At 44.4% G+C, this 23,229-nt stretch overlaps 1 protein-coding gene across 1 annotated transcript; it reads left to right on the forward strand.

Annotated features, from left to right (window-relative positions):
- Positions 1-404: 404 nt before the first annotated feature.
- Positions 405-22,374, forward strand: faima (Fas apoptotic inhibitory molecule a). The gene is made up of 5 exons (XM_078403474.1): positions 405-450; positions 7,469-7,609; positions 14,859-15,087; positions 19,068-19,117; positions 21,183-22,374. Exons 2-5 carry the CDS (start codon positions 7,499-7,501, stop codon positions 21,330-21,332), a joined length of 540 nt encoding a protein of 179 aa, XP_078259600.1. The 5' UTR covers positions 405-450; positions 7,469-7,498; the 3' UTR covers positions 21,333-22,374.
- The last annotated feature ends 855 nt before the right edge of the window (positions 22,375-23,229 follow it).

The raw sequence follows: 23,229 nt of genomic DNA on the forward strand, positions 1-23,229 counted from the left end.
TTCTGTGAGCAGTAAGAAGTCCAATCCACGGGTGGTGAAGAAGTCGTTGAGGATGAAGGTCTTGTTCTGTAGGGAGGTAGTAAACATCAGCGGGAAGCTCCTACTCAATCGCACACAAATACATTCCTGGAGTCAACCCAGCTTTTCATGTGCAGACATTCCCCATCACACAATTCAACTCTTACTCGCGGCATCGCTCGGATTGAGTGATTTATGTCCGCCATGTAAGATGTCATTATGAAGTACGGAGACAGACCCTTCGGCCCAACTTCCCCATGACATGTCAACCAAGACGTTACTTCCACCTGCCTACGTTTGGCTTATATCCCTTTAAATCTTTTCTATCCATGTACCTGTCGAAATGTATTTTAAATGTTATAGTTGATAACAACCTCAACTGCCTCCTCTGGCTCCATACCCACCAATCTGTGTGAAAAAGTTGGCCCAAAGGTTTGTATTATATCTTTCCCCTCTCACCTTAAACCAATGTCATGATGTTTTCCTTCCAAAATCTGTCTCTCTTAAGTATCTTAATTGCAAAATGCTTTTGAATATCTCGAAGGAAAATAGACACTAGATAAATGTAGCTTTCTCTAATAGCTTTCCAATGTTAATAACAGAATTTGTTTCGTTTTAGTAGCTATGCCAGTATGTTGTTTTAATTATTTTTTGATTTTTAGTGATTGTATGTAAATACATATTTGTCCCGCTGAGTTGTTCCAGCATTTTGTGTCTACCTTCGATTTAAACCAGCATCTGCAGTTCTTTCCTTTACATATTTGATTCATTACTGTTAATCCTGTGGAACAGGGTTTGCCAAGAACTAAGTTCAGTCATTTTTTTTCAAATGTGCATGGTTAAGACTGCAAGGCGGTATATTGAACTTTATTAGGCGAGGATCTGAGTACAGCAATAAAAATGTTTTGCGCGATTTTATACGGCCTTAGCGAGACCACAGTTTAAATATTGTTTAAAGTTTTGGTCTTCTCATCTGTAAAAAAAAAGTATGTACTTACCACAGAGCAAATGAGTAGACTAACTGGTAATCGGTAGAATTTAGAATAATTACAAGGTGATTACGTTTCCCTGGCCGAGAGGGCTAGAATGAGGATGCAGTCTCAGATTAGGGAATAGGTTATTTAGGACTGAGGTGAGGAGATTTTTAAATTCTTTGTAATAATCCATTGCTTAATTTACAAATCTCGATGAAACTTGGTCAGTCGGCTTTCCTGGGCGAGCAGGAAAGACCTGTACAGACCAACTGACTGGAGTGTTCAAGGACTTCTTCAACCTCTCGCTTTTCTAGTCTGGGGATCACACCTCCTTCAAAGGGGCATCTGCCATACCGGTGCCCAAGAAGAGCAAAGTGACCTGCTATGATGGACTATCATCCGGCAGCACCTCTGTCCACTTTAATGAAGTGCTTTGATGCCAATCAACTCGTGCTTCAAAACCTGGATCCGCATCAATTTGCCCTTAGTTGCAACAGTTTCACAGCAGATGTTACCTCATTGGTGCACCACTGTGCTCTGGAACACCTAGATCACAAGAACACGAACGTATTCGTCGACTTTAGCTTGGCATTCAACGTTATCAACTCCAAATTCATCACCAAGCACCGACCTGAGCCTCTGTATCTCCCTTGTAAATGGATCGTTGACGTCTTCATTAACAGACCTCAATCAGTGCGGATTTGTAACAACATCTTCTCCGCATTAACCATCAATGCAAGTGCACTTCAAGGCTGCATGCTCTCCCTGCTCTACTCTCCGTGCCCATGGCTGTGTGGCTAAGTTTAACTCTAATGCCATCCTGAATTTGGTGACAACACTACAATGGTTGGCTAATTCACTGGCACTGATTTGTTGGTGTATTGCACACCTGGTTGAGTGGTGCCGTAACAATCTCCCGCAGAATGTCAAGAACTGATCGTTAACTTAAGAAAGGGAAAGACGAGAGAGCATGCACCAGTTTTTATTGGTAGGTCGGTGGTGGTGAGAGTTAGCGTTTCAAATTCCCGAGCATTAACATGCCTCCAGATGCTATGAACATAGGAAACCTTTATCAATATTTAGATCCTAAAATAGTGACACATTTTATCTACAACAGATAGTTAAAACGCAGATGCGCCCAGCACTTACTCTGCAGAGATTATTACCAGGTAACAAAAGATTATTTTGCCAAATAAAATCTTCTAACAAGGTTTGGTATTGATGTATTGATCATGTGTACAGCGGAAACACTTTATTTGCATGCTATCCGGTCAAATTTTACTATACACGAGTATAATCATGCCATACATAAGCACAACAGGTAAAGCAAAGAGAAATGTACCAGACAGCAGGCAATAGTGTGACTGTGTTGTAGTGATACAGTTACAGAGAAAGTGCAGATTCAAATAAAATATGCCAGGTCCACAATAGGTTATGTTGAGAGATTAGGACTACACCTTAACTTGTGTGAAGACCATTCAGTAGTCTAATATCTATGGGGAAGAAGCTGCCCCTGATCCTTGTGCTTAGGTACTTTAAAGTTTTTGTACCTTCAATGAAAGAATTTTGTTGTTCTATTTTGGGACACATGGCAATCAAAACAGTCTTGACTCTTCTGCCTGATGGGAAAGGGGTGAAGAGAGAATGACCTGGGTGAAAATGGTCCTTTTATTATATTGGCTGCTTTCCAGAGGCAGTATTAAATGTGGATAGCATCAATGGTGGTGGGGGGGGGGGGGGGGGAGGGTAGTTTGTGTGATTGGCTGGGCTATTTCCATAACTCTACAATTTCTTGCAGTCTCGGGCTGAGCTATTGCCAAACCCTTGCGCCCTTTTGCATCCCGGCAGGATGCTTTCAATAATGCATATGTAGGAGCTTGTAATAGTCGTTGAAGACGTGCTGAATTTCCTTGGTTTTCGGAGGAAATAGAGGCGTGATGTTCTTGCATAGCCTTACGTTCAGGATAAATTGTTGGTGATATATATGTCTAAGAACTTGAAGATCTCCATATTGGCACCTTTGATGTTGAATGGGGCATGTCCATATGTCAACAACTAGTTCCTTCATCTTGGTAACATTGAGGGAGAGGTTGCTGTCTTGAGACTTTTACTAGGCTCTCTATGACATCATTGACATCCGACCCAGTACAGTAGTGTCATCTGCAAACTTGTACATATAGTTAGAGCAGAATTTGGTCATACAGTAAGTGTCTGGGAATATTATAAAGAGTTTGAACGCATCCTTGAGGGGCACCCGTGTGGAGAATTAGTGTTGAGATATTTTGTCGCCTATCCTCACTGATTGTGGACTGTGGGTCAGGAAGTTGAGGATCCAATTCCAGAGATAGGGTGCTGACTCAGGTCTAGTAGTTTGGAGATTTGGTTGGGATTATGGTATTCAATGCAGAGCCTGATGAAGGTGCCATTGTTGCCCAAATGTTACAACCATTGGCATAGAGCCAGGGAGATGGTGTCTGCCATGGATCCGTTGTGATGATAAGCAGCTGGAGTTAATGTGTACCATGACCAGCTTCTTGAAGCACCTCGTGATGATGGATGCCAGAGCCACTGGACAGTAGTCGTTAATGCACACTACTTTACTTTCCTTTGTGCTGGGATGATAGTGGCCTTCATAAAGCAGGGGGGATCTCAGAATGGATTAGGGAGTGGATAAAGATGTTCGTGAATATTCCTGCCAGCTGGTCTGTGTAGGTCCTGAGAACTCAGCCCCGCCAGTTTACTCTCGGGAAAGCCAATCTGACATCTGTGACAAAATATAGGCAGACATGAGGCTGTCAGGGCAGGTGATGTAATTCCACTGACCTGTTTAAAGCGAGCATAGAATGGTCTAATAATAGCATAATTGGACAGTTGTTTGCAATGTTCAGCTAAAATGATGTAAAATAATCAGTTTAAGAAATTGGATATTGGAAATAACTCCTGATTTACATTTTATTCAGTTTTTTAAGTTTATTCTCTGAATGTGATAATGTTCACAAGGGCACATTTAACTCCCAACTGGTCAGTTCCAATACAAGATGGAATATTTGATTAACTGAAATTGCCAAATTGAAGGTTAAGTCCTGAGGGCTTGTAAAGGGCCTCATGTAAATGTAAATTGTATCACCAATAACTCATGATTTCGCAAGTGTATTAACCAGTATGCTTTACAAGAAAATTAAACCAGTTTGTTTTTTGCTTTGAAGGGTGCATGGAATAAAACACAGAACTAAACATTTTTGTCATACATCAGTATGGAAAATGAAACATTACAGAATACTACTATGTTACAAAAATAAATGCAGTATCCTTTTAAGCTTCTATTTTATTTAATCTTACACTGATCATAATCTGAAGATGTCACATGCAGCTAATTCAGAGACTTATTATCAGCTACAAATAGACCAGTTGGTTTGTAATCCTCCGTTTCAAAATGAAGATGCATCAGCAAACAAATTACATTGATATGTAATGAGAGATCAAAACAGCATAAAAAACTAAAATTGCCAATTTGAAAAGGTGTCTTGATAAAATTGATTTTTATTCATTCATGTTGTTGTTGTTGTTCATCCTTCGGGTTCGAAGATGACCATGACTTCACTTTCAGTTGGAGGATTGGTGACTGTGGGTCCGAAAGTGACTGGTGACGCCAATCCGGGCCCAGAAGGCACGCCCACACGTAGGGCACAAGTGGATGGGTGCTGCAGTGGAAGTGGAGGTAGCCCGGGCCTTGCGCGCGGTGCGTTTCCTCTGGGCCTCTGCAGTGCGTCTATCTGCCTTGATGTTATCCAGCAGGGTTCGCACGTTCCACGTGCCGAGGTTCAGCACCTTCAACTTGTTTTTTATTATTATTTCGACTGCTGATTGGGATCCCCACCCACTTGGTATGCTGACCAAGGTGAAGTGAAGCAGGCTATGTTTGAGGCACCTTTTCTAGCCCCTTCCTCCATGGAGGTGAGCAGAGCGAATCCTAAAGAGGGCTGCTCAGACACCCAGGGGGGCTTCCGAACTCCACTGCTGCTTCGGTCCAGTAGAGAGCGACCCTATGCCCTGGGCCGCCTGTGTGCAGGTTCGTGACTACAGTTTCCAGTGTATCCACACCTGCTGCTTCGCCACTCTCCCAACGCCACAGGACTTGAGGTTGCACGGTATGGGGTTGAAGTCATGACTTGTGCTTGACTTGAAGTGAGGGGGAGTTGCGCAGATCGTCGGCCTCACTCTCTCGTCCTGGCCTATCGGGTTCCAGCATCAAGACATAGTCGGGACGGCTGGGGACAGGTCAGGATGCAGTGGATGGTCAGACGTGTCCTACGTATCTCACTCTGCCCTGTTTGAGCTCCACGACGCTTTGCTGGGATCGTCTTTCTGCCCGTTGAACCTTCTGGTGGTTTCCTCCGCGCAATCCACCGAACCCAGGCTTCACATGCTAGGTAGACAAGCCCTAAAGCCGCTGGAACCAACGACTTGCCAACTGTACATGTGGCATGCACACAAGACAGTGGGGACATCGTGGGGGCGTGGTCGTCCAACTCCCGTACAAGTCCCATTTAGGACTTGCCCACTGCCCACTTCATTCATGTAATGCACGATCATACAACCAATAATAATAGGTGGAAAATAAAGCACTGTTCAGCGAAATATCACGAGAAATGCAGGTATTGGTAAAGTAAAGACAATGCAATACATGTAAATGCTAAAACAGAGGCATTCTTTTGTCTAGTTCAACATTTTTGGAAGGGAAACAGAACAGATAGTAACCTATGATGGCCTCTCAGCAAGTGTTGTGATTCTTTCACTGTTTTTGTTAAGATTTAGTATAACAACGTGGAGATTCTAGATGCTCAATGCAGTCGCAGTGGTCCTTTCATTTGATCAGTTACAAAGCAGGGATCCCCACAAGTCAATGATTATGTATTTTAAAGAACATATGACTGCAGTGCTGAAATCTTGAGCAACAAAGAAAACACTTGCAGAACTTGGCAGGCCAGACAGCATCTGTGGAGAGAAATTGTCGTTTTGGGTTGGGACCCTTCTTCACTCTGAATGGCTTGGAAGCAGTGAAATTTGAACCATCCACTGGAGCTGGTTAATTAAAGATTTGACCTGGAAGAGGAAGCTGACATTGCTTTGCTTATCCTGCCAGCGAATTTGGAGGCATTTACAGAAACCACATCCATGATGACTTTCCAATGCTTTCTGGTCTCTGCAGTCGGTTGTATATCTCTCCAAATCATATAATAAGGTAGGGATCATTGCTGCCTAGTAGACTACAGGGCTTGTGTTGAGTTTGATGACTTGTTCTTTAAACACTCTTCCTCAGAAGACTGTGTTGTGATGGGCTGAATGAATTTCATCAACACTGGTCATTGAGTTATGGAAAGTGATTCACATTTTTCAATGTCTTGCCATGAACAATCATTGCCAAGGGACAGTGTTGTGATAGTGAAGACTCTGTTTTGCTGAGGCTTAAGCCCTATTCACTTATATGCTTCAAAGGACTTGTTAACATGACTATGAATTTGGGATACATACAAGCATCATATCCATATAGCAATTCAGTGAGTGAGATTGGAGTGGACGTGGTTTGGAATGGAGGCAACAGAGATTGAACTGTTTCCTATTCCTATAGATTAGCTCCGTTCCAGCAGGAAATTTGTTGGAAGTGTGGTACAATATTGCTTTGAGAAAGACTGAGAAAAGAGTTGGTGAACCAGTCTACATTGTAATTAGTTTTAGGGTGGACTCATTGGTTAGAAATATGGCTTGGATGCCATCATCTGGCAGGTATAAAATGGAGACATTTCTGAGGCAGTCAACTTTGGTATGATTGCATTGTAGTTCACCTTGATTAAAATGTTCAGATAAGGGCATATATAATGATTGATATTGCAGCCTGCATTTTATTGCAGTTGTTGCACAGTGATAGTTATGCATGTTGCTGATATCTTCCTATAGTCTAAAGCTTCATTCATCACTAATAACTCAAGGTTTCAAGGTCAGTTTATTGTCACATGTACCAATTAAGGTACCATGAAATTTAAGATAGCAACTCCACTCCTAATGTTCGTATCTAAACTCTGACCACTATACCAAACTCCAAATTACTTAACATATACCATGAAAACTGAAGGCCAAGTATTAAGCCCTGGTAGCAGCACCATTTAGTCACCAGTATCTCTGTTACCATCAGTCTTTGCTACTGAGCCAGCTTTTAATCTATTTGGCCAATTTCCTTTGGATAACTTTCTATACCTATCTGCCATGTTGAACTGTAATAAATTACGTGTAAAGCACCAGTTATTGTTTTTCAATTTTTGGCTTTTCAGTCCTTCACCTTCTGAAATAAATTGTAATTAACAACAGGTTGTGCTGACTACATATGCAATTATACTTGTACTGAATTTGCCACAACAAAGTTTGTGGATATTTCTATGCCTTCTATATTCTTTGAAAAATGATTATTTTGTTTTATTTAGATCTTGATACATACGGGCACCTTGGAAACAATGGCTGACCTGGTGGCATTGTGGGAAGTAGCTCTGAGTGATGGTGTTCACAAAATAGAATTTGAACATGGCACCACCTCCGGAAAGAGAGTGGTGAATGTTGATGGAAAGGTATGATATATTCAAAATTATGGTATCACCTATCTCAGTTATAGCATTTAATTTGTCATATTATGCATACCAGTTTTCTTGATGATTTAACAAACAGGTGCACTTAATGGTGGAATACCACCTTTCACAAACCAAAAGATATTAGCATGGATCCTTAATCCGAACGTTACTTAATTTTTCCTGTGGCCAGAATGCAAAGTAAGAAAAAAAAACTTATTTCTGTTGACTATTTAACAACTTGAGTTTAATAAAAATCCCACATCTGTGGCTGATAGTGGAAAACAAGAAACCCATTGTACAGATGGTAGCATGCTTTCCTATGAGTCAGAAGTTTTTATATTCAAGTCCCATCTGCAAACTTGAATACAAAAATGGGCTTTTTTTAAAAATTGAAGTACTGAGGGAAAGCTACACGATTGAAGTTGTTATCTTTAAGATGAGCTGTGCTGTTTGTTGGACTGATATACAAACTCTTCTAGAACTTTGTTCAAAAAATATTTAGAGTTATGCAGCCTTTTATTTATTGCTGATTCAATATTAATAGATTATGTTATGACCATGTTGCTGTTAGTGAGAACTTGCTATGTGAAGGTTTATTGCCAGATTTCTGACTTCAAAAAGTATTTTATTGATTATAAAGCACTTGATGCATCCTGAAGTCAGGAAAATTCAAAGCATGCTCAAAATTATGGTTAGGAAGCCTGCCAGTACTGATATTGTTCAAGAACAATATGTAGGTATAACATATCATGGAGCATGTTCCTCATGGAACCAAACTCTGTGAGGCAGTTAGACACTTGGCCATTTCAGAATTAAGATATTCCAGAACTCTTGGCTGGGCCCATGGCCCATTAGAGCTGCTTTCAAACAAAAGAGCAGAGAGGAAGGTTGTAGCAAAATGAATTAAACATCCAATAAGACTCTTATTTTTGAGAATAAACAAAGAGATCGCTTCTCCCTTTAAGGATAACTACAGATTTGAAATTGTCATTCTCTTTCTAAATGTGAAAATGGTTTAGGTCCAAAAGACTAAACTTGCCAGCAAGTGAGTCCCAGAACTAATTGCCCACTGTCTTGAGTCTTATCGGCAATGCCTGCAGAGTTTCAGGATCATGAATGAAGTAATTAGGTCAAGTGTTTTTGGAAAGAACTGCAGATGCTGGTTTAAACCGAAAATAGACATAAAATGCTGGAGTAACTCAGCAGGACAGGCAGCGTCTCTGGATAGAATGAATAGGTGATGTTTTGGATCGAGACATCTTCTTCGGACAAGTGGTAAGTGGATGAACCACAAGCCTTGCCCATAAAATTGGTGTGTAAATATTCATCAGAGGGCAAATCCCAAGACCCTCCGTTGCCATTTGTTAAATGTTTGGAGTGTTTCTGAACGTCTGAAACTTGGAAGCATTTAAAGATTTCTGAAAAATGAAATATACAATTGAATTTTAAGTCTTATTAAAATGTTTTAAAAATCAGAAAAACAGCGGAAAAATAATACCACCTTAAATTTTTAAAAGTGCTGCAAACATATATGTTTAAAATAAAGTAAATTACTTTAGTCTGACTTTATCTCTTTCCGAACTGGTAAAATCTCTATTCAAATGAGTGGGCTTGCAAATTCTGTATTAGACACCTCTGCCAGTTCAAATGACTAGGAGTGTTGATTTACTGGCTGGACACTTATCGATGGTTTGGGACTTCCACATTTGGATGTGCACACTACAGAATTCCAAATGGGTTTGCATTGATAGGGATAAATGTCAGCAGTATGCTGCAAAACTGGCATTTGCCACCAAGCTTAGACCTGACATCTTACTCTATATTTTATTTTGTTTGATAGTCAAACAAGAGTTATAAATGCTAAAGAACAATGTTTTTTTTATATTTGAATAGTTCCAGTCAAGAACCCGCACACCAGATGAAAGCTCTTTAGTCAATTTGAGCAACAAAATTAAATTTTAGGGATTAGTTAACAATATCTGCTATGTCATATTTAAAATAGATAATAATAATTCTGTAATGTTATTCACAGAACAACAAATTTGCTAAGTGTCTTAAACAAGCATTCTTCACTTAACCAACAATATCAGACTGTAGTGAGTCCAGACGAGTGGTTTTATCTGAATCCTTTATTAGTATCAAAACCCGTAACAAACGCGACAGACTTCTTCCTGGACAAACACTACTTTACTTATTAATCTAATCTCTAATCTGGTTTGGCGCCAAGCATTTAAATACCCCGCGCTTCCTTACCCCATGACCGTAATCCAATCCGAGGGTTCTATTACCTGGCCAATCCCTATGTCCCTACATGACCCCCCCCAGAACCCTCTAAACCATACCTCACGGGCGGCCGAACCTCCCGCCCAGAACGTGTACGGATAGGGGAAACCGATACCCCCAGTGTGACAGGAGGCGGGGGGGACGCCGCCGCTGGAGGCGATGGGAGGTTCACCGGAGCGGCGGGTGCAGGTGACGTGGGGCACTTGATGAACAACGGCAGCCCGGGACCAACCATAGGCGGCGGAGGCCCAAAAGGTGGTAAACTGGGCGCCGCTGACGGGACCAGTCGAGCAGCCACAGGCCGGCCCCGGCGCGGCGGCTGAGCCACCGACACGGGGAGGTCCTGGTCTAAATGGGCCGGCTTGAGACGGGACACTGAAACCAGCTCCTGACGATTTCCTACCTGCAAGGTGAAGGTTACAGTCCCTCTTTTGAGCACCTGGAACGGGCCCTGGTAAACCGGCTGCAGAGGGGGACGGTGGCAATCTTTCCGAAGAAACACGAAATCACAGCTCCGCAATTCCGAAGGAACGTGAACTGCTGTGCTTCCGTGACTAGAGGTGGGGACTGGAGCCAGAGAACCCACCCGTTCCCGGAGGGAGCCCAAGACTGACGTGACGGATGGCGGCAAGGCGGGAGTGGAAGGGAGAATATCGCCCGGCACCCGCAGGGGCGAACCGTAGACGAGCTCGGCCGAAGATGTGCCCAGTTCCGCCCGTGGGGCCGTACGGATGCCGAGGAGGACCCAAGGCAGCTGGTCAGCCCAATCGTAGCCAGTCAGGTGAGCACAGAGGGACGCCTTCAGCTGCCGATGGAAACGCTCAACCATCCCGTTGGCTTGGGGATGATAGGCGGTGGTCTGCTGTAATCGAGCACCATACAGCTGCGCCACCGCGGCCCAGAGACACGAGGTGAACTGGGCTCCCCGATCTGTAGTAATGATAGCCGGGACCCCGAAACGAGCCACCCAATGCAACGCCAGGGCCCGTGCACAGGAGGCCGCCGAGGTGTCCGACAACGGGAGCGCCTCCGGCCAACGAGTGAACCGATCAACCACCGTCAGTAGATGGGTGTAACCCCTAGAATAGGGCAATGGACCCACCAAATCCACATGGATGTGGAAAAAACGGGCGGGGGGAACCTCAAATGTCTGGTGCGGGGGCTGGACATGACGATGGACTTTGGAGGTCTGGCACGGAATGCAGGCACGTGCCCAGGCTGCCACCTGCTTCCGCAGGCCATGCCAGACAAACCGGTCGGCCACCATGGCTGAAGTCGCCCTGATGGACGGATGTGCCAGGCCATGAATGGCCTCAAAAACCTTACGCCGCAGAGCGGCAGGCACCACCGGGCGAGGGCGTGGGAGAGTAACGTCGCACCACAACTTGATACCTGTGGGGCCACACGCCACCTGTTCTAAACGCAGTCCCGAGGTTGTGGAGGCGTACACCGCGGCAGTTCCTTCCAGGCGCTGAGCCTCCGCTAGCTCCTGGAAATCCACATGGTCACCAACCACGGCTACGGAGGGAATGGCCGGCCGGGACAGGGCATCAGCAACGGCATTCAGCCTACCCGCAATATGACGGACATCGGTCGTGAACTCCGAAATGAGGGTTAGGTGCCGCTGCTGGCGAGCCGACCACGGATCAGAAACCTTAGCAAAAGCGAATGTCAAAGGCTTGTGATCCGTGTAGGCCACGAAGGAACGGCCTTCTAAAAAGTAGCGGAAGTGCCGGACTGCTAAATAAAGGGCCAGGAGCTCCCTATCGAACGCACTGTACTTGAGCTCCGCTCGAGAGAGCTGCCTGCTAAAAAACGCAAGAGGCTGCCATTCGCCGTCAACCTGCTGCTCCAAAACCCCACCCACTGCCACGTCTGAGGCATCCACCGTCAGAGCTGTGGGGGCGGAGGAGCGCGGGTGCACCAGCATGGTGGCATTGGCGAGGGCCTGTTTGACCGCAACAAAAGCCGTCTCCGCAGCTACGGACCATACCAACTCCGCGGGGTTACCTGCGAGACACTGAAAAAGGGGACGCATAACCCGAGCTGCTTCAGGCACGAACCGATGATAAAAATTGACCATGCCCACAAATTCCTGCAAGCCCTTGATGGTAGTCGGGCGGGGGAAAGAGCGGACCGCGTCCACCTTAGCTGGTAAGGGAGTGGCACCGGCCGGAGTAACCCGATGACCCAAAAAATCCACCGCGGACAGGCCGAATTGGCACTTGTCCGGATGGAGAATCAGGCCATGGTCTTGCAGCCTCTGGAACACGGTGCGGAGGTGGACCAAGTGCTCCTGGACCGAACGGCTGGCAATCAATATATCGTCTAGATAAATAAAGACGAACGGCAACCCTCGACCCACCCGGTCCATCAGACGCTGGAATGCCTGAGCTGCATTTTTAAGGCCGAAAGGCATTCGCAACCACTCAAACAGTCCGAACGGGGTGATGGTCGCTGTTTTCGGAATATCCGGCGGGTGGACCGGGATCTGATGGTATCCCCGCACCAAATCAATTTTTGAAAATATTGTAGCCCCCTCCAGGCTAGCTGAAAAGTCCTGAATGTGTGGAATCGGGTAGCGGTCCGGCCGTGTTGCCGCGTTGAGTCGACGGAAGTCACCACATGGTCTCCACCCCCCAGATGCTTTGGAAACCATGTGCAAAGGGGATGCCCATGGACTACTTGAAGGCCGAATGATTCCCAACCTCTCCAAGTTTAGGAACTCCTCTCGCGCCCTGGCCAGCTTGTCGGGTGGAAGGCGCCGTGCCCGGGCAAAAACCGGCGGCCCTTCGGTTGGAATGAAATGGACGACCCCGTGCTTCTCCGAAGGTGAATCAAAACGCTGGACGAGGAGCTGCGGGAAGTCGGCCAGGACCGCATCGAACTGACCGGGAGCCGTGGTAATGGACTGGATGACTAGGCTGGGTGGGGCGGCGCTTGTAGAAGCCTCTGGCCCAGTATCCCGAGGCCGTACATCAGCCAAGGGTTGTAGGTCCCTCCCTCGGACGTCTGCGACCAAGGAAAACGCCCATAGGAAATCTGCCCCCAATATGGCCTGGCCCACATCCGCAATGATGAATTCCCAACGGTAAGTCCTGGACTCGAAGGACAAGGACATGGTCCTTTTACCGTACGTACGGATGGTGCTACCATTCACTGCAATTAGGGGCGGGCCCTTTTCCCCCACTCGAACTTCACAGTCATAGGGGGGCACAATACTTACAACCGCTCCCGTATCCACCAGGAAAACGATCCCGGTAGTCTGATCCGTAGCGTAGAGGCGGTGGTTACGGCCAACCGAGACTGCCTCTACAGTCGATCGGCCCCGGCGTTTCCCGGAAACGAACACGGGGATCTACAGCTTCGGGCGTCGCTGCCCCACCGCCGATGGAAAGAGCACCAGCGACGCCTATCCGGCTCTGTTGGTCGAGCCCGCTGCCAATGAACAGGCGCCGCCGCCCTCTCTTGGCGGGCCGGCTGCGCAATAGCGGCCGATGCGTCGCTCTCCCGGCCGCACTCCCGACTGCCGCTGGGCCTCGAGACCCGGTTAACGGAGCCGTCTCGGGCGTTGCGTTCCCTCACCAGCGTGTCTGCCTTCTCGGCGAACGCTACCGGCTCTTCAAAAGGGACGTCCGCCAACACCAACCTGACGTCCCCAGGAAGCTTCTCCCGGAAGGCCGCCTCAAACATCATACATGGCTGATGGTCGCCCGCCAACGCCAGCATCTCGGACATCAGTTCCGACGGCAGCCGCTGCCCCAGGTCTGGCAAATGGAGGAGCTTCAGAGCCCGCTGGCTCTGGGCCCAGCCGAAGGTCCGCAGCAGGAGCTTCTTAAGCCCCACGTACTGCTCCGTTTGGGGTGGACTGGTCAGGTATCGGCTGACCCGCGCAGCCACCTCCGCCTGCAGACAGCTCACCACATGATGGTACTTCTCCTGGTCTTCCTCCACCTTCTTGAGATGGAACTGTGACTCTGCCTGCACAAACCACAGGTGCGGCTGATGGGCCCAGAATGGCGGTAGATGGATTTCGCCCGCGCTCGCTCCTGCCTGCGACATGCTGCTGCTTTCTTCCTACGTTCGAGGTCACCAATGTAGTGAGTCCAGACGAGTGGTTTTATCTGAATCCTTTATTAGTATCAAAACCCGTAACAAACACGACAGACTTCTTCCTGGACAAACACTACTTTACTTATTAATCTAATCTCTAATCTGGTTTGGCGCCAAGCATTTAAATACCCCGCGCTTCCTTACCCCATGACCGTAATCCAATCCGAGGGTTCTATTACCTGGCCAATCCCTATGTCCCTACAAGACATTGATTATTTGATCGTTTGTTGCACATGAAACTTCACGGCATGCAAACTGGTTTGCCAACATAATGAGCCTTATCCATTGGTCATAAAGCACTCTACAGATTTATGGAGCTATGAGCTATGATGGTTTCAGTTTTAATTTTCCTAATGCGTAGAGTCATAAGGTCATACGACACAAAAACAGGCCTTTCTGTCTAACGAGGCCAGACCAACCATTAAACATTTACAATTATCCTTTTATTGTTCTCCCCACATTTGTAATTACCAACCACAAATTTATGCTGCTCATCTACAAACTAATTGCAATTTAGTGTGCCACATTTAACCTACCAGTCAGCATGTCTTTCGGGGTGTGGAAGGAATCCCAAACATGGTCACAGAATGTATAAATTCTACACAAACTGCACCAGGGAATCATAACTGAAAACTCTTACAGATATGCCACTGTGCTGCCCATAGTTTAATTTTTTTTGGTATTTGGCTACTGCTCTTTAATTTTGCATTTTATGCCTTTTAATCTATTGTGTTTTGTTACATCCTCCCATTAGCCATTGTTTCTGCACAGAATATGATTTAATTATTGTAACTTAGTTTAGTGTAACAATTAAAGAATTTTATTTGTGTAACAAACAGCGTTTTGTTATCAGGAAGTCATAAGAAGGGACTGGATGTTCAAGCTTGTTGGGAAGGAAACCTTTACAGTCGGGGCAACTAAAACAAAAGCAACAATCAACATTGATGCGATTAGTGGATTTGCATATGAATACACATTGGAGATCAATGGGAAAAGCCTGAAAAAATATATGGAGAACAGGTCCAAGACTACAAATACATGGCTGTTAAATCTAGATGGAGTGGATTCTCGGATTGTGCTGGGTAAGTGCACATCATGGTGGGAAGTTTTACAAGATTTTTACTTTTTGACCAGAAGTGAGAGCATATTTAAATAATCCTAATTAAGAGACGGTGTCAAAGTCTTCCCACCACTTATCATTCTTTTTTTTCTTTCTTTTTTTTTTGTTTTGAAAAGCATATGTACAAATAGAAATAAAAAAACACATTTGTTACAGAGTTCTTACATAGCTTCAATTTTTAAATTTTTAAAGAGAGAAAATAAAAAAAAATAATATAAAGAAGAAAGGAAAAAAAACAACAAAAAAACCCCAAAAACAAACAAAAACTATAAACTATTGGGAAGAGAGAATAAGAGGATTAAAAAAAAGATATAACTATAAAAATTAAAGGGAGTAGATCCGGGAGACAATAACCACAGTTGTACATCCAACCCCGAACATCCAACATCCAACCCTGGAGAGCAAGATGGCGGCGCTGCCCTAGCAGCTGCGGCTTACCTGCAGTCCGTTTGTCTTTATGTTTTTGTTGGGGGATTTTGTCTTAATTGTAAATGTGATGTGGTGTTTTTGTGTTTGTGTACTATGTGTGTGTGTGGGGGGGAGGGAGGAACTGTAAAATTGTATATTTGTCCCTTCCGAACGGAGACCCGACCTTTGTTTTCTAGGCCGTGTCTCCGTTCCTGCTGCGGCCTACCATCGGCCCAACTCCTGGAGCTGGCGGCCTCCAGGGCTCTGGTTCGCAGAGCCCGCGGACCAGACTCACCATCAGCGGAGCCGGCCGTTCTCGGAGGCTGCGGGAGCGGCTGCGACTCGCCTTAGGCTCGGGCCGCGTGGATGCCGACATCGGGAGCTCCGGCAGCGGCAGCGTGTTCGCCCGCCCCGGATCGCGGGGCTTGGGTCGGCCCGCCGCGGACATTTCACCGTCCGGCGCGGCCTGAAATAGGCCACGGAATTTTCTCTGCTCGGCGGGGGCTTCAATGTCGGGAGCCCCGACCGCCCCGACTTGCAGCGGGGCTTGGGTCGGCCCGTTGCGGACATTTCACCGTCCGGCGCAGCCTGGAACATGGCAACAACAACAGCCTGACCGCAGGAGAAGACGGCAGGGGAAGAGAAAAGACATTCTGGCCTTCCATCACAGTGAGGAGGGGACTGGAGGAGACTCACTGTGATGGATGTTTCTTTTTGGGGGTTTTTGTGTTGGTTGGGGTTGTGTAATTTGCTTATTTTATTGCTCTTATTGTTGGACTGTGGGTGACGAAATTTCGTCCAAAAAACTTGTTTTTTGGATGACAAATAAAGATATCTTGAATCTTGAATCTTGAAGTTTCAACTTTTAATTTAAAATTTTTATTTTAGTCCTGTGCCAAACCCATTTACTTGACCAGAAGTGAGAGCATATTTAAATAATCCTAATTAAGAGACGGTGTCAAAGTCTTCCCACCAATTATCATTCTAACTTGTCTCCCACTGTAATTGCAGTAATTCCTTAAAAAAAATGCTACCTGTTTTTAAATTGCTTAACAATCCAACAAAAATATACGCAAAGTGCTAGAGTAACTGAGTGGGACAGACAGTATTTTGGGTCCCATCTCTTCATGAGAACTTTGCAAAAGAGAAAATCAGATTATTTTCAATTACAAAGAAGATGAAGGAGGGGTGGGAAGAACGAAGAGAATAGTTCTGATGTAGGGTGGGGGGAAATGGATTAATGCCACAGCTGGAAACCTATTTTGCAGCGTTGTCTGTGTATTGTGTTGCTAATAGCAGGGCTGTGGGAAAAGCTGCATTAATATAGACAGAAAAACAAGTGCTGTGCAAAACAATCATCCAATGTGAGTTTGGTTTCTCCAGTATACAGGATACTACATTGTGAACAATGCAGTATCCTTGATTGGAATGAATGTAAGTGCATCGCTGCTTCACGTGGAAAGACTGTTTGGGTCTCGAGATGGTGCACAGGGAAGATGTGAAGGGACAGTTATTGCAAACCCTGTAGTTGCAAGTGAACAACAACCCATTTTCTGACTGGCAAATTTTCTTCCTTCTGGACTCTACATTAAATTTTTTGATCTTAGACAACATGCTCTTTCTATCTAATTTATGTGAACTGGCCATTTCTGCCAGTAATGCATGTGATTTTGGCTTTGTTTTTCTCCACTAATACAGCCTATCACACAGCCACGCCATTAGCAACATATAACACAGACAAAGCAGCATAACCTGGTTCTAAAACCCACTCTAACCCATTTGGCCTTATCCGATCAGAGATATTTCCTTCTATCATCCCTACCCATCGTCACTAACTTAAATTCTCTCTTTCCTAATTCTGATAAATGATCTGTGGCCTAAAGTATTTCCAGCATTTTCTGTTTTTATTTCAGATTTGCAGTGTCTGTACTTTTGTTTTCTATCCAACAGTTGTTCATTCTCTAACAGCCTTTTTGATGATTCTTGAGTACAATGCCAATAGATGTTCATCTCTCCCATCATTTGTTTCCCAAATCCTTTCAATTGTATACCTACACTGAAATTGCCCTGGTCACATTTGCCATTGACGTTACTCTTAGTTATGATAACAATTTCCACATTGTCCAATTTCCACAGTGTGGGAGCTTTCTTGTTCACTACCTTATCATTCATATTTTTTCTTACATCATAGAGGACCCTCATTTAGCCCATCATGTTTATGCAGGCCCTTGAATAATCAATTTGCCCCCCAATATTTCTCTCTCACACATATGACCATTAGCATCCTTGACTGATTCTCCCACCACCCACCAATATTAGGAATAATTCTGAATAACTAATTAACTGAACAATCAACATGTCTTTGGGATGTGGGTGGAATCAGGAGCAACCGGGGGTACCCCATGCAATCACAGGGAGAAGGTGCAAATTCTGAATAGGAAGCAGAGGAGATCAGAACCAAACCCAGATCCCCTGGAACTGCAGACACGATAGCTCAAATTCATGTAGCACAGGTGTGTTGCCACATCTTCTACATTTTCCTTTTTTTTGCAACATTATCGATAATCATGGCCCTAGCTTTCATATTTGACATCTGCTTAATCCATTCTGCCACCACATTCAGAAATGTTCTTCCTCCAAATTTCGCATTGGAATTAAACCTGTATTTTGTTTGTCCCTCCCATTTTAAAACACCCTCATTCCCTAATCTTTAGGGCAGGGCTCTATTTAGAGTTCTGTGTCAATTATCTTTTAAAATTATGTGGAATATATACTTTGTGTACAATGATATTTCTTCTAATTCACTTAAATGTTGGATTCATGTTTTAGAAATAAATGTAATGAGACAATTGTTGCTTGACATAAATTGAAGAAAGAATGGTAATTATGGAAGTAGAAACAAGGAACTGCAGATGCTGGTTTACGAAAGAAGACACAAAATGCTGGAGTAACTCAGTGGGTCAGAAAGCATCTTTGGAAAACATGGATAGATGATGTTTCAGTTCGGTACCCTTCTTCACACTTATTGTGGTGAGGGTGGGAGGAAGCTAAGAGAGAAGGGACAGGACAAAGCCTGGTAAGTGAGAGATAGATACTGGTGGGGGGTTGATAGGAAGATGGTTGGACAGATGGGGGAGGGGGAGAAAGAAAAGAGAAAAATGTGTGGGGTAGTGGGTGGAGAGGTTCGATTAGTTACCAGAAATTGGAGAATTCAATTGAATCTCACCAGTATCTACCTTATGCCAAGTGTCCTGTCCCTTTTCTCTTCCAGCTTTCTTCCCCCCCCCCCCCCCCCCCCCCCTTCATCACAATCAGTATGAAAAAGGGGCCTGACCCAAAACATCACCTATACATAGTCTTCAGAAATGCTACCTGGGCCACTGAGTTACTCCAGCACTTTGTGTCTTAATTTTCTAGTTATGGCAATAGTTTGATTCAGAAATGGAAACAAAGAGAAATGGAAATCAAATGCAAACTTTGGTATTCAGTTAATTATCTGATGAGAATAACAAAGTGACCAAATTATCATTACAGAGAAAGATACTATGGATGTTTGGTGCAATGGGAAGAAGGTGGAGACAGCAGTAAGTTTTTGAAAATTATAGGTACTTTGTCCTAATTTGCAGCACGATTTCTCTCTTCCCTAATTATGATCTCCTCCAACACTTTTCATTTCAGATATCTGACCTGCAAAACTGTCCATTTGACCATCGAGAGCATCCCAGATTTTAAATGCTTTACCGGTGATGGCCCAGCCTTCTGTCACTAAACATTTGAATTCTTTCCCACTTCTTGAAACCTCATTCTCTCTCTACCTCCTTTTAAGAATTTCTTAAAATCAACCTCTTTACACAAAGGTTTTTAGTTATTTGCCCTAATTTCTCCTAATGTGGGTCAGTGCTAAATTTTGTTCGTTATAGTCTAGTCAAGCATCTGAATACTTTGCTACACACATATATCATCAATATTGAGAAATATTTAGCAGGTGAGCCAGCATCAGTAGAGTAAGAAAGAAAATTAAAGTTACAATCTATTACCTTTCATTAGAATAAAAAGACTTGCAATATCTTTAGTATTACTTTTTTTAGATTTGTCATTTAAGTACATTTCTTTTTAAGTCAACACTTTTATCTGGAAATGGAGATGACTTTTTAAAAAAGAAATCCACTTAGTTTCATCAGCAATTTCATATTTGGGGATAGTATAATGGTATAAAGTACTTCTCCAATTTTTGAACTCTAAATATTATATTTGAATTAAGATATTGTTTAAATGTAATGGTTCTCTTACATGGTGATTTGTGCTACAAAATTAATTGACAAAGCTTTCGATATTAATTGTAACTAGACCAAGTGGACCTGTTGGGCTCAAACAACTCCTGCATTTGGTGCAGCACCCTTTCCTCCCCCACTCTCCACTCCCCCTCCCCCTCCCCCTCCCACCCTCGCCCCTCTCCCCCTCCGCCTCCCCTCCCTCGCTCCCTCTCCCCCCCCCCCTCTCCCCCCTCCCCCCTAGGGTTGCCTCTCCTGCATTGGTGCAGCACCCTCTCCTCCCCCACTCCCTCCTTCCATCCCCCCACTCCCTCCCAGGAGCAACCCAAGGTTGTCGTAGCAACCCGCCTCCCGGCCCGGGCGGCCGCCATTGTGGGGTGGGGGAGAGTCCTGTCCTGGTGCGGGGATGTTCAGTGGTAGACGGCGGTGGCTCTCCCACTGTTGCTGAGCCACTGGATTCTGAGTGGCGTGGCGAAGGCGCTGAGCCGGTCGGGGAGAAGAGGGGGGGGGGACAGGGGAGTCGACGGCAGGCCAGGCCCAGGCCTCGGCCTCCACCTCCACCAATGCCCGGCCTCACCGCCGCTGCTGCTGCTGCCACCTTTCCCCTTGGCCCACCTCAGGCTCGCAATTACCCGGTCACGTCTAGGCCCAGGCTCCAGTTGCTTCCCCCGGCACCAGGCCTGGCTCTCCCACCCCCAAGAGACGGGCGGCCAAACCCTGCTCAACTGGCCCCCACTGCGCAGGCGCGGACGCGTTTGTTCTGCACAGGCATGGATGCAGCGGCCATCTTATGTAAGTGCCAGGTCAACGGAGCCCCAACTGCGAACTTTAAAATGTGAATAACTTTAAAAATATAACACCGACTTCTTCCTTAGGATCACAGGACGACGGTGAGTAAGGTGGACCTAAAATTGTGCGCTATCGTATACCGTTTTGACTGCAGTTCAGGAACAAGCGACAAACAAGAGTTTTAGTATATAGATATTGTCAACCTGGCTCTGTTGAGGTTCTTTCACCAAGTGAGAACATTTTGTGTTATAACTCTAGTCCAGGATGAGCACATTCGTTAAACCTATACTTGAAATATTGTACTTATCAACAATGTAATATTTCAGCCAAAATGTTCTACTGTGACCGATTCTACTTCAAGAGCAATATGTTCTCCTAGTGCCCTGTCTACATTCTTCAATCAGCTACCATTATGCTATTTTTTTGCAGCTCATTTATTTCATTATTAAATGTTTGAGATCTATGCAAAAATCAAGTGCCGTAATTGGCAAAACATTGGGTATACTTCAAATGCTGTATGGAATCTTTTGAGCACAGAATGAGCTGCAATTCATTTCCTTTACCTAAAACATTTTACTGTTAATTGTAGGGAGAATTTGTTGAAGATGGTACTGAGACCCACTTTACTATTGGTAATCATGACTGCCGTATCAAAGCTGTGAGCAGTGGGAAACGAAGAGAAGGAATCATCCACACTCTTATTATGGATGACCACGAAATTCCAGAAATTGTTGTGTAACTTCCTGAATGGCAAAAGAACAAACATTCTTAAATATATCGGTATATCAGTTGTCATAATATCAAACATGTGATGGTAATGAAAGAATACTATTTCTGTTTGGTTAAGAACATTCATGTTTCGGTATCTAATCACACTCTAATTGCAATAGGAAGTGAATAGTTGATTTCAAGCTATACTTGGTTTCAAAACATTTAAAACGAGCATTTGCATTGTTGTTCCTGTCATGAGAAGTGAATAAGATCCGTATATTCTAGTGTAGATGTAAGAATAAAAAGCCACAGGTACAAATTATGAATTCAAAAACTATGCAGATTTGCCTAGAAATTGGATTCACGTTTAGCTGTGCTAAACCATCACTATGCTGAGGTTTGTTTGGGTCCCACTATACATAAAAAATACTGACATTTGCATAAAAGACTTTAAGGCTTAGTGCTACACCCAGGAGTATGCACTAAAACAGGACAAGTACAAATTCCAGTGAGACTAATCAGTTGATCACAGCGTCTGACAATTTTCGATACACCAATCTGAGTAAGGCCTTGATCCTTATGGCAGCCAGACAGCAACAGCATAAAATATGGCTGCACGGGAGAGGGAAAGAATGCTTATATTTGAAAGCACCCCGGACTTCTCCTCAGTGGGATAAACGGCAGGTGAGATCCTATGTGGCAAGGGGCAGGAGAACTGTCTGAGCCAACATAAGAAGAGCCAGCAGGATTACCAATAGTCTCCAGATGTAAAAAAACATCAGGATGAACTGCAATCCACTGTAAACAGTTGTAGCAGCATATTTAGTTACTCAAATCAGGGATTCAATTATTGATGAAAGAGAAAAGTTAGTTTCAGGTTTAATTGTTCTTACAAATGGTCTTTGATCTGAAATGTTTAGTGTTGCCTTTCCACAGTTGCTGTATGACCTGCTAAATGTTTCCAGCATTTTCTAGTTTGTTTCAAGCCTCCAGCTTCTACAGTTTCTATTTTATATTTATTGATGTGTTATAATCAGTGAAGATGTAACTGCAGAACTGCATGTGAGGGATTATTACATGTCATTTGGTCTCGCCTATCTGATTGTTGGTGTACCATGTAGGAATCGATGGAAATGTGGAGAGGGTCACCTGATCTGCCCTGAGGGACATAAATCTTACAAGTTCTTTGCAAGAACGATGTCCATCCTATACAGATAAATTATTATTTTCTTTGCCTAGTTAGGAGATAAAGCCGTATTTAATGAGACAAGACATCTCCCTGCAGTCACCCACTTCCTCTCCTGCAACTGCCACTCTTCAGATTCTGCCTCGGGTTCCAGTTTCTTGCAGCTTATTCTCCAGCAGTGGCTGTTGTCTTTGGTTAGCTGTGTTATGCGGATATGCCACATGTTGCAGGATGGCTCTGTACCAATGTAGGCAAAATAATATCATGTTTAGGGACTTATCACAATGATTCTGTTACTTGCATATCACTGTATGGCTCAATGCTTTTGCATGATATAATGACTCCTGTAATGGATCTGAGACACCCATTGAATTGAGTTTCTCAGCAGCAAAGTACTGCAGAAAATTTTCTGTGTTGTAGAACAATTTGTGCATTTGGCAGGGTGTTTGAGCAGCCTGCAGTCAGCTCTAAACCTACCAAGTCAGGTCAATTCCTGATGCTAGTATAATGTCTCTAAACATAGAGCATCAAACTAGGTGATGTGTTGAGACGGTTCCTCGAAGATTGTAGTTTGCATTTCCTATTCCCTTTTATCTTGCTGTGGATGGAAATTAGTTTGTGTGAATGGTGAATATTGTTCTGAATCTGGCACTGGAAAAAAGGTCAGATGAGCATATATGACTAATGCATGTAAATGGCAGATCCAACTTCCTGATAAGCAATATTTCACTTGGAAATA

The sequence above is a fragment of the Rhinoraja longicauda genome, chromosome 8, assembly GCF_053455715.1.
Source record: "Rhinoraja longicauda isolate Sanriku21f chromosome 8, sRhiLon1.1, whole genome shotgun sequence".
Taxonomy (NCBI): domain Eukaryota; kingdom Metazoa; phylum Chordata; class Chondrichthyes; order Rajiformes; family Arhynchobatidae; genus Rhinoraja; species Rhinoraja longicauda.